The sequence below is a fragment of the Papilio polytes genome, unplaced genomic scaffold (assembly GCF_000836215.1).
Source record: "Papilio polytes unplaced genomic scaffold, Ppol_1.0 DF822067.1, whole genome shotgun sequence".
Lineage (NCBI taxonomy): Eukaryota > Metazoa > Arthropoda > Insecta > Lepidoptera > Papilionidae > Papilio > Papilio polytes.
This window is the reverse complement of record NW_013527137.1, coordinates 5,043,096-5,058,484: the sequence shown is the minus strand read 5'-3', so window position 1 is coordinate 5,058,484 and position 15,389 is coordinate 5,043,096. Positions and strand designations below refer to the sequence as shown.

General features: G+C 32.6%; 2 protein-coding genes across 4 annotated transcripts in view; both read right to left on the bottom strand.

The window, feature by feature from the left end:
* Window positions 1-4,258, bottom strand: part of LOC106107066 (globin-like) — a 9,395-nt gene extending 5,137 nt beyond the window's left edge. Inside the window, exon 1 of one of the 3 annotated variants that reach the window (XM_013287758.1) lies at window positions 4,172-4,258. The gene's annotated coding sequence lies outside the window, so the exon portion shown is untranslated. Of the gene's footprint in view, window positions 1-3,060; window positions 3,245-4,171 lie in introns of those variants that run through there. The other 2 variants (XM_013287760.1, XM_013287759.1) reach the window with 2 other exon arrangements.
* Window positions 4,259-9,173: 4,915 nt separating this feature from the next.
* On the bottom strand, window positions 9,174-14,872 carry LOC106107078 (globin-like). The gene is made up of 4 exons (XM_013287778.1): window positions 14,735-14,872; window positions 11,239-11,398; window positions 10,124-10,349; window positions 9,174-9,635 (listed from the first exon to the last, which is right to left on the bottom strand). The coding sequence occupies exons 2-4, from the start codon at window positions 11,391-11,393 to the stop codon at window positions 9,498-9,500; spliced, it is 519 nt and encodes a 172-aa protein (XP_013143232.1). The 5' UTR covers window positions 11,394-11,398; window positions 14,735-14,872; the 3' UTR covers window positions 9,174-9,497.
* Window positions 14,873-15,389: the final 517 nt, after the last annotated feature.

Here is a 15,389-nt window from a genome sequence, read left to right as displayed (position 1 = left end):
TCCATCCATCTAAACTTTCACATTTATAAGTATGAAAATTTGTATCATCAAAGCCTTTTCATAAATGAATACTATGGAGTAAACGGTACGATGTCTTGTTCAGTAGCTTTTGAGTTTATCGCTTCCACACAGACGTAGAGAGCGGTTGCTTTGTTAGGATTGTCTAACATAAGTAAGGTTATCTGATTACTACGGGATTGTATTTATAAGTAGTTAATTAAGATAATAATCATATTAAATATAAAAGAATGTAAATGAATTCAGTTAATAAATTAAGCGGTTTCAATTTTTTTCAACTCTACCGTTTAACGTCGAAGCGATATCGAAAGGCAAACATTTGTATATCCAATTTTAACTGCCCGCCTAACCTTTGTGTGAACGTTGTGCAAATTGACCATTTATTTAAAGCCATAAATATACAAGAGTATTTCTGTACTCGTATTTCTAGTATTCATTGTGTGACTGGTGACAAGGTCGTGATGTTCTTTATACAGGATGTTTCGTTATGATTCTAACATGCAAAAGCTGTTGAAGAGTTTAATGGAATTTGTATGTATGATTGTAATATTTACTACTTAATTATCAATTTGCCCTTGTCCCTAGGGAGGGTAGACACAGTATGTAACTACTTCATACTTTCAAATCGCCTTCGTCATATTTTGCCGCAAACGTCTGGATTCATTATCAACAAATAGTCAAACACAAATTACGTCTTTAAAACAATATAAATGTGAACAATAATCGTATCAAACATCAAGGCATACGTATATGCTAGTCCGTCTGCAGAGTTATACTAGCAGTAAAATAAAATGATAACTGCCTACGCGGTATCGCCCACATCACTTCAATTTACTACAGATTGAAGTTAAGTGGGCGATATAGTGAAATGTGAAACCTTTTTCGTTAACAAGAAAATGTGTACGAGTATGATCGTGTGGCAAAAGTTATACGAAACGTTACGAAAATTTTCTCGCAAAATGTGCTGGTCACCAGATCACTAAGTTTATTTACAAGAATAACATGACGCAGTATACATGTTTCGAAAATTCCTACGTGATATACTCGTATTAATAAGTTAAATGCAGTATGTATTCTTGACCTATAAATGATTCAATGATGACGCTGTATTTTAAAATTCCTCGAAAGCAGAAATCTGAACGAATCACCTCTGAGGGCTTATCATGAGTATTCGTGGCATTGTTTTCGTAATGTAATCGAAAAAAATTGTTGTGCAGCGCCACTAACGCGTAAAGTACAACAAACCTCATTCAAATTTTATCGATGATGTTAATAATACGTTCTCGCAACTATTCATGATAGTCACTTGTTTGTTATTATACTCGGATTTTTTTTATTTTACTTCAGGTTTTAACCAGTTTGAGTTATTTTTTAAATGTGTAATAAAGTATATCTGGCAGTCTGAATTTATCAGAAACCATAAAGTAGAAAAAAAAGTTTATTTAATTGCCAAGTCCCACAGCGACGTAATAGAAAAGGTTCCGAGACACTTTAAATAAATACGAGTTAAATGTATTGTAACGTACGGTCTTAATTAAACTGTAAATTGGACGTTTTAATTGTTCTCCAGTTTAAGTATCCATTGAGTTGTGTTTAATTATTTTTTTCGACGCGTGTCTTCTTGTCTCTAATTGACATAACACAGTTTTAATATGATCAATTGTTTGAATTAAACGTTGGTGGTCTATTAAAATTAGAGTTTTCTATAGAGCTCCGGTGGCTTAGGGGTTTCATCACTTGACTTGTAAATCTACAGGTCTTTGGTTCGAATCCCGCTATGTATTAATGTGATTTACGATTTTTCATGTACACGTAATTTACCCGACTTTCTTACGGTGAAGGAAAACATCGTGATGCAACCTGCACATATCGGCGAAGAAATTCAAAGATATGTGTGAAAACAATTAACCCGCACTTGACCAGCGTGGTTGACTACAGCCTTGTCACCTCCTACCCCAGGCCTACTTAGGGTAGGCTCCGAGCTCCTCGGTGAGGACCTGTAGTGAGCACCTGGTGATATTATCTATACTAATATTATAAAGAAGAAAGATTTGCTTTTTTGTATATATTGAAATAACTCAAGACTACTGGGCCGATTTTAAAAATTCTTACACTGTTACAAAGGTAATTTATCTGTGAGTAACATAGGCTACATTTTTTAATTTCACGCAGACGAAGTCGCGAGCAACAGCTAGTTTCATGATGAAAGGTTAAAAATAGTTTTATAATCGTGACGGATATTTCGTTCAATTTAACCAAAGTTAAGTTTCACTGCCGATGATCAAGTGAGAAGGTTTGCTAACGTATGACGAAATCCCCTTCTATTAGTAGCTTTTTAATCGATTTTGAATAATCTATGTAGAATTGTAGGCACCTTAGTATTTCGAAGTACTGTAGTTTTTTAATGTACCTATTTTATATTTTACGTTTCCGCCTCCTTAACCCTATGGCGATGCCTGTTACTTACTATCTTAACCTAGATAAGAAAAAGTAATCAGGGATGAAAGTATACTTTAAAAAAAATAACCAAATGGTATTTATAACAAATACTGGAGGTATATTTGTTACAGATATTTTTAAAATCAGCGCAGTACACTTTTTGATAATCAAACATAAACATAATTTTCATTTAATTATACACGCAAATTAATATTGTAATACTTGTGACATCGGTTGTGAAATTTAATAGTATTATTGAATGAATGTTGAAACAATTGAATCATCCATCAAGCAGTTTATTAAAACTCGTTACAGTAATTACGCGCGTGGTCGGATCATACCGCCTCGAGTCGCGGTTTTAAAATGTTTTCATATGCGACATAAGCAACTTTATTTTTTTTATATTTAAGGAAAAAATCACAAACATTTTTGGTAAGGAAAGCATACATGTGCTTTTAAAAATACGTTTCAAATGTTACTGTAAAAAGGGACTTATAAAGTGAAATGTTTTTAATAAATAATTAAGTTGCTTTTTAGAGTGAGTAGTTAAATTTTGTTTGAAAATGGAACGCGGATTTATGCAGTTAAAACCAAGAATTATACCTTATAACGTAAAGGTTGTCCAATAGTACACATCACTAGAAACGAACTTTTACCTTTTGAGTTACTTTACATCACTAATCACTTTGACTCCTTTAAAACAATAATAAATGATGACACTTTATTAATTGAATTATTATGTATTAACAATAGACGCGGTAAATTTGTTAAACACGTGTGATCTCATTCAAAGTTGCCGCGTTACTGAAGAATACGAGAGTAAGGATTGTCATTTTTTATTAAGATCCTTTCAGACCTTTGGTATGTTAATGAGGCTTTACGAAAGCACTTTAAAATGTAATATTAATCTAAATAGCTTTTGGAAAAATCGTGATTTTTAATATATTTTAAAACATTATTTTGTATTCCTTCTCTAAATAAAATATCTGCCTCCAATTTTTGTCTAGAGGTAATCAGGGAGAGCAGATAAAGCCAGTAAGACACGCTATCAAATATTGCAATAAAGGTAAAATCACATCATCCTCTCTACCTCTATCGGTGTTTTTCAGACCTTATAATAGTGGTGTGTTTGCACTGTATTCGATCGCTCTAAACCATAGCTGTTGTAGTTTACTCTACCATTATGGTCGCTTCCATTATACCGAGTCCCAGTCGAATTGTCGACGCTATTGTATACGAGTAAGGAATTACAATTTAAGAAATGTTTCTTCTCTGACAAATAAAGGGGTATAAAGTTAAACTTAGGAATAAACTGAGTAGTTATAAACAAAATTTGTACTGTTATTTCTCTCTTTATTAGTAGGTTGTTGGGATATCCTATCGAGTAAAAAAAAATACTTGTGTCAGAATGTCCCGTTCTAACATTTCACACATTACATTTTATTTTAATATACTAATACATTTATTTCGTTAATTAGTATGTTCCCTTGTTGCTCGTGTGTGTGTATGTGTGCGCGCGTGTGTGTGCGTGTTTGTATCTAAAGTCTACGTCAATAATTCAAAAAAATGTTCTTCAATTGTGGGATTATTGTAACGGACCCAATTCAAAGATCAGCACCGATCTACATAAACGCAAACATTATTTATTTAATAAAAAAAACTACTCAAGCAAAGCCAATTCTAATTGTACATGTAATATAATCAGACTACTCACACTTCCACACGATTGTTTTTCCGGAATATTTCCCGCGTAACGTCACGTTCGCCGGAAGCGGAAATTACTCGCACGTGCACCCCCGGCGACGACTGGCACCCGACTGAAAATCTGAAATATGTCGTAGCGGGCTGCGTTGTTTACTACGGGGTAAGGTCACGTTTAACACGAATAAACAGCTGAAACAAATTTCCTTGGTACGTAATTTCGTATCTCATTAAGGGTGGAATTTAGTTGATGTGTTTACTTGCGCCCCTTACGTTAGAGTGGACATAAAATTACTGATCTTTAAGTTGGCTCCTCTATTCATCTAGGTTTTACAATCATCAAAGATACTACGGTCTTCAAATGACCTAACTTATAGGCCGTGACTGTAATAACATATCTTTATATAAATAATCATTAATTTGTTTAAATCTTGGCTTTTTTTCTATTACAAACATTGAAGTAAGAAACGACGACAATAAATTGAGAAACAAAAGCAAACACCATGTTGATTTGTAATCAATTTATTAGATCAAAAATAGTAGTAAAACCGCAAACAGTTGCTGTGACGTAAAATGTCTCGAAAACAGATTGTTCTTTACGTCCACTATTTTGTGGTTGACGGAAGAACGACTTATAAAACAATAAAAATCTATCTCTAGGACACAATATAACACTGATCCTTAACAATGGATAGGCTACTTCTTGGAAATAACAGCTTTTGTTCCGTTACATAAAAGGGCCTGTTGATGTTAGTGACAGTTATTTTTATCTCTATTATTAGTTCGAATCCTCACTACTACTAGAAATTGATTCCGCTAACGCCAAAAAGGCAAACATCAAATAGATACAAAATAAAACGCCTTATATCATGTCCATTTATAGAGGTGAGTGGATTAGACTTTCCAAATTATGTTACCACTAACATTGGAATAAAACACCAAAATTATTTCCAAAATAATAAATAATTTCGAACAGTAGCTTTAAAGAGGTAAATGTATTTCTCTTAAATACCAACATATTTTCAACGAGTTGATAACATCAAAGGAATGCGAATGTAAATTGTTCAAAAGTGTTTTGTTTCGTAACACATTCCCTGTATTGTATATTCTCTTACTAACTTGAAGATCCAGTAGTTACCGCAACACAAACAACAGTAACACAGCATGAATTATTTATGTACAAAAGTCATTGCCCACCAATTTATTTATGTCCATAAAATCAATTAGATATATCTACATTTAATGTACCTCACTCTGGAAACAGCAATATTCATTAACTTTCCAATTTTTTACAAAAGGGGAAAGGAATTTCCATCAAATATTAAAGAAATGAGAAAATAAAGAAGTAGTAGAGTCAGCGAGATCTATCTTTAGAAATCCTAAGTTAGGTATACATTTAAGTCGTCCACGTTCTCCCTCTGTCACAAAATACTGGCTAGTTAGCGTCTACAAGATGTGTCTGGCGCGTGCCAGTCGCTTGTATGCCAGTGTGCCAGTTACCGGCATTTGTATTCCCGGTCGGATATTGCCTTAACCTTAACAAAGTTCATTTACGAACTATAAACAATAAGTTAACAAGAACCTTTGTTCGATACTTTCCTCATAATAAGGGCGCGACATGAACTTTGAATTGTTTAAGTACTAAGTACACCCGAAACATTCCGCACCCTTTGATTTGACATTTGCACAATGACCTACTTAAGTTTACAAAATAGAATGTCACGCTAAGAAGCACTATTAAGACTATATTATCATATATCATATCATATTCATATCTAACTAATATTATAAATGCGAAAGCATAGATGGATGGATGGATGTTTGTTGGCGTTTGTAACCTAAACGGCTGAACGGATCTCCATCAAATTTGGCACTGTTATAGAGCATAATCTGGAAGAACACTTAGGCTACTTTTTACCCCGGGAATAGTTACGGTTCCCGTGGGACTCATTAATTTAATTTTTTAATGTTTACTCAATTATTCGACAACGGTATCTTATTGAAGTTTGGCACAGATATAAAACAAAGTCTGGAGTACAGATGGGATAAGGTTCATCACCGACAAATGCCCGGTTCCCAAAAGATACTTAGCTTTTTGTTATTTATATAGTTCGTATGTTTTCTAATACCTGCGTACGAAGTCGCGGGCGACAGCTAGCAATAAATCAAGCATATCTAAACCCATTAGATATTTGCTTTATCGTTGATAATTGTAGAGTAGACCAAAGCAAGTATTTTCTTTGACAGGTGTGTAATTTTTGCGAGTATCAGTTTCGTACCGTTTTCGTTCTTACATCAAATAACTTGATTGGTTTTGTAGAGTGATTTTTTAATTAATCATTCATATTCATGGTCTATACGGTTTTATATCTAGTGTTTTTAACTTTAAACAATTCATCAAATGAAAAATATCAATATTAAGAAGCTTCCAATGATTCTTAAATTCTCATTTGTCTGCTATGTGCTGTTAATACGAAATTATTGTAAAATCTACTTTATTAATAGATGTTTGTAGTAAATGCTTATTTCGAAAGATATTATTGAATTAAATGCGTGTTGACAACTGTAAACTGATAAATTAAATGCATGTATTCAGACAACGTGTACAGAGTCACTTAATTCCTCTACATCTGGATGTAGCGTGAGTTTATTGCATTTGTATTGAATGCGTTGTTTTAAGATCGTAAAACTGCAGGTGTGTTGTGTTAATTAAATAAAGAAGTCGTTATTAGGGTTGCTACAAATAAAAATAATGACGTTATGTTCAATAAAAAGTTGCATTAGTCTTTGAATTCTTGATAAATGTAAAGGAATTTGGTAGAGACTAAAGTAGCAATCGGACTAAGAAATAGGATAGCGATATAATTATTTCTACATCAGTAAGGTCATTATTGTAAATATTACACTGTATTGCATGTAAAACCTGTCACATTTATGATTCTTTGGTATCATTTATGCATCAATTGTGACAACCCTAATAGGAGTCGTAAAAGAATACATGTCATAAATATAAATAGCGGGCGGAGTTCCGTAGTGGCTTGTACCTGACTTGTAATTGGTTAATCGATGATAAGGATCCCTAACGACCCATTGTCCGTGTCCGTGTACCGAACTCTTTGTATTCTATCTATTAAATATTAAATGTTTTAATAGAATATTGATGGGATATAAATTCTTAATGCATTCCTCTCAACGGAATGTCTCGTTTGATTTATAGCTCATTAAACGCTTAAGAAATCTGTTCGCTTGTTGATATAACAGATTTAGACGGCTGTAGAGCTTGGCGTTTTTTTATTGTTAGTAGTTTCGTATTTGAATGGATTTTAGTTTTAAACTATCGGAGAAAAGTAGAGTGAATTTCAGTTTTTTTATTATTATCATCAGTAACCTGCCCTAGTACTTAAGGAGGGTCGGCACAGTATATCGATATATCTGAATTCACTCCCTTAAGCATATGCTTTCGTCCATACTTTCTATGGTCTTTCTCTACCTTTTTTTTGATAATTTTGTTATACTTTACGTTGCACGTGTTACTATCAATATAGAGAAATAATGCTTCCGAAATCCTTTTTCGCAAGCGAAATGTTTTATAATCTCGCCATGTACTTTATACAAGAAACATTGACTTAGTATGCGAGATGCGTGCAGTCCAGCCGACCCCATAGAGTTGGATTATAAAGACTGTGTCCCAAGGGAATACTAATAGAAGTTATAAAATTAACTATTTTTATACTTTAGCTCAGTGATTCAGAATTTTTTAAATGAGACACAGCACTTGACTATTAAGATTCAGTTTTAAATAAAAAAGTTGATTCTCACAAAAGTTTTTATCGATTAACTTTTGGTTAAAAGTATTAACGTTTAATTAATAAATTTAAACAGTACAAATTAAGTCTAAACACTGGGTCATCTTTCCATTTGCAAACATATATTGCGAGGAAGACATCCTAGACCTAGAAAGAGATGGATGGATTGCGTAAAAGGTGACATGATCAAAAAGGGAGTCATGACTGAGATGACGTATGATAGAGTTATATGGAGGACAAAAACCTCTTGCGCCGACCCTACAGGAGTACGATAAGGAGAAAGATGATGATGATCGCGAGGAAGACATCGAATAATTCAATGATCGAATCAAAGTGACCTAAAGAAGTTGAACAAACAACCATTTGGTCACATGATCTAAATTATATCGTAAAGTCACAAGATAGCATAACCTTTTGACATCTGATATGCGTAAGTATTATGCAATAGGATATCAACAAAAGTAGCAAATCGCAACGAATCCTGTTGACAATTATAACGCAGTTTTTGCATCCAATGATCAAACATTTTAAAATATTGCTGCAGAGTCAGAATAAGAAATGACAAGACCACTCTATATAACGTTTGTGATTTATAAGTCGTAGTTCCACTAATAATTGAATTTTTTCTGGTATTAGCAAATTTCATTTTTCTCGTCAGTTATGGTATCAAAGGTACGAGCGCTCTGAAGCAGATTTGTATGGAGCCCTTTTACTACACCTTTTAGAGGACGTTAACATGGTTACATGTGGCGTTCCTTTTTTCGGCATCATGTTTGTGGAATGATTTCCAAATCTATCAATGTTATTATCAGCTTATAATATTGGATATATTATAATGTTTACTACATCTACTTTGTCATCTTTCAAATGTAAACAGGCAGTCAAAGTTTTCCACGACCTTTGTAAAAAAAATCTAACATCGAGTCCCGACGGTCTGGGATGTTAGTCTTACATTATTCAGAGCCGTGAAAGTTTGATGCTGGCCACGTTCTCGCACGATTCATTTCCTTTAAATTTCAATACATCCCTTCAGTCACGAGTCTCTCATTGAATAATATACTTCGTCCACGCGTCAGAATTCCACACGCGCAGATTCGACATACTCGTAAAATCATTCTTGAAGAGGTGAATAAATTAGACAAAACTTTTTTATAAAATATATTCTGGTTTATTTTCAACGTATGAATTATCTAAACACAAACGAACACACTAATTTACATACATATAGTATGAGTCAATATTTTTATAAAAAAAAATTTCAGTACTCTTGAAGTATTGAAAAATATTCCTAAAATTACGTTTAATATCTACTTTTTGGTTTTGTAATATCAATAAATTGCATTATTAAAGTAAATAAGTATCGAGAATAAGAACAGTTCATAAATGCCCTACATTCTACAGTTAGCTCTTTATAATTCTATACAAATGATTATGAAATTAGATAACAATTTATTTACATTACATACAATGTCTCATTTCTTATTATCTAATTAGAGTAAATGTTTATTCATTTCTTAGTCATACAATAAGTTGCTATCTACTTTCGTCTGCGTTCAAAGTTTCAAATATGTGTTTATACCAAAAGCCAACTGTCTTGCCCCACGCGCCGAGTGTAGAGTCATCAAGCTTCAGAACTTCTATGAACATCTTCACAATTACCTCTTTTAAATCCTGTAGGGCAGATGAAAAATATAATTTACAGACAGGAATAGTAGTTAATAAACCCTTCTTGAATTAAAAAAGACCTTCCTAGCTAAATCACTAGAAAAATACAAAAGTTTAGACTGATGGATGTTTGTTAGAGTTTGTAGCCTTAACGGCTGAATGGATTTGGATGAAATTGGGCATAGATGTGGAACGAAGTTTGAAAGATCACATAAGCTACTTGCTTTTTTTTAATTCCATTCGGACGCAGTCGCGGGTATAAGTTAAGAATAGATTGCCTCAGCTTGTCTTGATTAGAAAACATAACAATGTAGGATTCTCTTACAAATAGTTGATTATTTTAAAACCTATTTGCAGTGCAGTAATAAAATATTTTTTCTTTATGTAAGATTTACAAAAGACATAAATAGTGGTAGAGCCCACATAATTATGGCTCGACCGATGCAATATTACGACCATGTATAAAACAGGTGAGAAGTATTAACAATTCTTACGTGAAAATGTTGTTCTTGAATTTTCCTCCGTCTATGTGATTCTCCGAGTTTATTCATCATAACTGCGACAACTTCTGGCTGGTTGAGGTTCGTCACAGCTTGGTTTAATGACGCCATTAGATTGATGACGTGTGCTTTGAATTGAAAATTATCCGAATACTCTTCCTCTGATAGTTTTGCTATCATTTTGAAGAATTCCTTTGCATTTGGGTAGGCGCGGAAAAATCTGAATCAAATTAGATGATTTTAAAAATCACAATTCAATTGTTTTAATAATGTAGCTAGGTCTCGACAGAGATTTCATTCACGTGGAATTAAAAAAAACAAAAGAGTAACACAACGTTACTTTATTTTTATCATAATGTAATCATCATAAGAAAAAAAACGAATAGTCAGTCAGGAGTCTATAGAAGCCAGATATTGTATCACATTTATTTTTATTAGCGACAGAAATGTCATTCACAATGGAGTCAGATTGAATTCGGTCGTTCATATACAATACGGCTTTTATAGGTTCACTGAATTGATAGCCGTAGTGTTGAAAGAGCAGACTACGAGTATAAGTAATGGTACTGATATTTTATGTTATTGACTATCAACACAATAAAAGTAGAGCGAAAGGTGTGTCATGATGACCTCTGCTTACCCTTCCTATTTTCTCTATTATTTACATAAATTAATATTTATCTTACTACTAATATTATAAATGCGAAAGTTTATGATAGATGGTTGTTTGTTAGTGTTTGTAGCCTAAACTGCTGAACGGATCACGATGAAATTTGGCAAAGATGTAGACATAGTCTTGAAGAACACATAGGCTACTTACTTTTGTTTTTCACGCGGACGACGGCCCGGAAGAAAACTATCATACTAATATAAAGAGAAAAGATTTGTACTTTTGTATGAATCGGATAAACGTATAAATTATTGGGCCGATTTAAAACAGCAACATTATCACTAAGCTAAATTTTAAATCCGCGGAAACGAAGTCGCGTGCAAATTATGTATTACAGCTAGTGTAAACATCTCTTATTTTTACAGATAAAGTTATTAAATATTTGACTTTTACAGTGTTATCAGAGACCTTTGTTATTGAGATAAAATATTAAAACAACCTTTTGAGTAGCTCAGTGCCGGTGGCCACGGAGTTCTTATTAACGGGAGCCCAGGACATCTGCACGGCATGTACCTCTCTTCTCGTTAGACCGGAGATTGGGTTAACTTTGTCCGGGTCACCTCCCCACCATAATTGACTCAACCAACCCCCCATAGTGTCTGTAAATAAAATATGCAATATTAGAAAATATTAAAATGATTTTTTATATTATGGAGATGCAAACGAGCAAACGGCCACCTAAATCCACCGAAATGGAAACCGACCGCTGTCTATAAACATCCGCAATTGCAGATGCGTTCCATACCTTAATTACCGGGGGAGGAGACGCACATAATAAATAACATTTTCCTTTCCTACGCGTCTCCTCCACTGTAAAATCCAATTTTCCGAACCTCTTAAGAAAAGAGAAAGGAAAGAGACTTAAATTAAGGCAAGGGAATTATTAAACAGCTAGCACTCACGTCTATTTTAACGGTGGCGACGTTTAATTAGTTATAATAAAGTCTCAAGAGTTAAACAAATTATTAGAAATATTTGCTATTTTACAGAGTGTTATAAAATTCTTCGATCGTGTTAGTTCATTATGATTTGATATATGAGGGTTTACATTAGGTTTAGCTTAAACAACTGATTTTGAAGAGTTAAGAGTCGTTTTGATTCGCATTCTTTCTGAGTGTGATACAAACAGTTTTTTTCAAGTAAACCACAACACCATAAATCACGCCCTTAACTCAGAGGACCAGAGACCACGGACCTCCTATTGCTGCAGTCCTGACAGACCTCTCGCTTTCTCTACTAATTCAGTAATCAGTAAGTAGAGCCAGATTAAAGTAATTTAAACCGAATCAAGCAAAAAAATTTTTTTTACTGAAATAGTCTTTATAAGACTAGCTGTTATCTATACTAATATTATAAAGAGGAAAGATTTGTATATTTGTATGTATTTGATACAGATAAAAAATACTGGGCCGATTTTAAAAAATCTTTCTCCATTCGAAAGGTGAGTATCTGTGAGTACATAGGCTATATTTTTTATTTCATTTTTAATTTCACGACCAATAGTTAGTTCGTAGAAATAAAACGAAGAATGTAACATAATCAAGGTATATAAACGACATACTGCATATACTATGTTTGTTTATATTATACTTCCTTATCTTGAATTCTCAGTGTGCGGCAAATAACGATAGTTTTATTACCACCGTTATGTTAGGTTTAATCGGCATGTTTTTACGACGATAACCTACTGAGCAAGAGTTCAATTACTGAGTGCAAAGAATATTGTCATCTTCATGTGTGATTAGATTTAAAGTAACTAAGATATTATAGAATAGATATTTCGTTTAATATTTCTATAATAGAATTATATTATATTATAGAACTTTATTCTTAAGAAATAACAGAGACAAATATGTCAAAATGGCGGAAATTTTATTCATTTAATGTCCGCTATATTTCTATATTTCTCATTTCTGTTTCGCACGACTTCGCCCGCGTGAAAAAACAATGAGAAATATAGCCTATGTAACTGATAACGTAGCTTTTTAATTGTAAAAACATTTTTGATAACGGCCCAATAGTTTTTACGTGAATCGAATACATACAAAAATACAAATCTTTCTTCTATAATATTAGTATAGATTACATGGAATTTAAAAACGTTGGTTATCCGGCGAAATATTCGTCACACACGTCAATTACTTCTCGATTTTGACAGTGTTCGTTATTTTGCGCGGCTGCTTGAAAACTCTCGAGTTTAAAAATGGGTGTAAAATTGATTTACAATCAAATATATTCGTGAGACAAAGTTTCATTCATTATTAAAAGAAACGTAATTAAGTGTAAGTGTAAATAATACGGTTATATTGCATTAAATTGTATAAGACGCTTCTTTCTGATAAGATAGAAGTAAGAAATTAATTTTTATGTTTATCTAGTCATTACGTTCAATATGAGATCTGACAAAGTTTATTCTATAGCTGTTCCCATGCGGCTTTATTTTATTGTTTACATTTGTCAAATTATCAATTGAAAATATCAAAATAACATGACATGATGACAAATCATGGCAACCTTGCTTCCTTGATGTTGGCATCAACTTATGGTCTTTTTCCCACATTAGGGTTTTTATCCAAAATATTTACCCCCTGAACTTAATGGCGCAAAAATATATAGCCTAAAGCGTGGCGTGTGCGAGGGATTTTTATTAAAAAAAGGACTATTCAAAAATATGCTGTATTTACAGACATCTTAGACAACAAAGAAGTGTGTGTTTACGCTTTATTATAATAGTACAGATTTATATATCTTTTCTAAAAAAACTTTACAAACAAACAATATACTCGCACACATACATTTATTAATGAACCGGATGTCAATTAGATCAAATAATATTTACCGCGATGAAAAGCAGTTTTATATTTGTCTTTCTCATTTACATGTGATGTCGAAGATTCCTCAATTATTTACTATGTTCCTTAGCTATTTATAGAATACTAGCTTTCGCCCGCGACTCCGTCCGCGTGAAATTAAAAAAAAACAAAAGTGAGCATGTGTTCTTCCAGACTCTCTACGTCTATGACAAATTTCATTGAGATCCGTTCAGCCGTTTAGGCTACAAACTCTAACAAACATCCATCCATCTAAACTTTCGCATTTATAATATTAGTTAGATAATTGAAAGTGTAAACTACTTTATTTTACTTTTAATTATAGTAGTGGCAATTAATTATTTTTCGAAACATTTTCACGTTTCGAAAAGGAGTCTAACAGCGGGGTACTTAAATTATCTCGCGGAAAGTATCCCAAACATCAGAAAATTTGCAGATTTTTTGTCATTTTTCCTAAATGACTTATATCTAGTAGCTGCCGTTTTTATTTTCAACTTTGTTGCCACAAAATGGTCTAACGAAAGCCGTTCCTGGGGTACTATTGATAACAAATTTAATTCCTTAAGGTGACCACTTGTATATTTACGATTCTGACTTATAAAATTTTGGCGTTTTTTAAAACAAATTAATTACGATCAGCTTTGTATTGAATACTTTAGACTAAAACGTGTTTTTTTAACAAAAACGAGAAATGTAGAGGTCAAGCCAAGATATAAATAAATTAGTTTCGCACTAACGAATTTATATCAAAGGTAATTGATTTATTTGAATGACTATTAACAAAAAATAACTACGTATAAAAGTCCGCTGGTTTTGTGCCAATTTGACGATTACTAAGCAGTTATAAAGGTAATGGGAGAAAAAAATATAAACATTGGATACGTCTTATTTATGATATATCGACCTTCGCATTTACGGTTTATGTTTTAATAAATAGCAAACTGGTTTTGAATGTGTTTTAAATAATGGGACAAAAAAATGCATTTATGAATTAAAAATGAATTTACCGAACAAAATAATAATAAAAAATAAAAGATTATTTACGGAAAGGAATAAAAATAATTTAATAAGACTTAATTAAAATTTAGAAAATAAAATACCAACCTAAAAAAGCAAATATGAAGAATTGGACGCTCCTTTGAAGTTATTGAATTAAAAAAAATTGTTCTGAATTTAAAAAATAAATGGGAATCGATATTTTAAATCACATTAGAAAAAAAAAAAAATACTGTCTGGTAAATTTAAAAAATCTGTAAAGCACGCGCGATACGATTCGATAGAAGTGTCGTACTGAGATGTGAGAATGTTAACTTCCAGTCCGTTTTCGTCGAGTAAGTTTCCCTCTATAATAACAGTGACATTGCATATTATTTATAAGGTATACAAAAAACAAAAGAAGGCATTAATTAATTTCTTTGTGAACAAACACGTCGTTGATGGGATGACACCTGGACAACTTGTTAAACTGACTCAAAAAAAAGTTAATAACCGTTAGTATACACTGTCGAAATACAAAAACATAGTTGTATCTGTTTTTTAAGGGACAATAACAGATATGTCAAAATGTACATAAAAATACCGATTATTAAAAAAATGTAGTCGATAACCGGACGAAGCCGATTCAGTAGTCTTCTTTTCAACCTCTTTTAATTTTAAGTAGAACATAATGCGGTACCAATTGACATTCCTTGGTATTATACAAGACGGCTGTTTCAATTATCAAGCTAATAAAAGAAGCAAATCCCATGAAAATATTCTA

What these genes read in the sequence shown, in the direction of transcription:
- LOC106107078 (XM_013287778.1), bottom strand. Translation starts at nt 11,393, where the DNA reads ATGGGGGGTTGGTTGAGTCAATTATGGTGGGGAGGTGACCCGGACAAA. An exon ending in GGCACTGAGCTACTCAAAAG is followed by an intron (nt 10,350 to 11,238) that starts GTTGTTTTAATA and finishes AATTTGATTCAG; the next exon opens with ATTTTTCCGCGCCTACCCAA. An exon ending in TTCAAGAACAACATTTTCAC is followed by an intron (nt 9,636 to 10,123) that starts GTAAGAATTGTT and finishes TCTGCCCTACAG; the next exon opens with GATTTAAAAGAGGTAATTGT.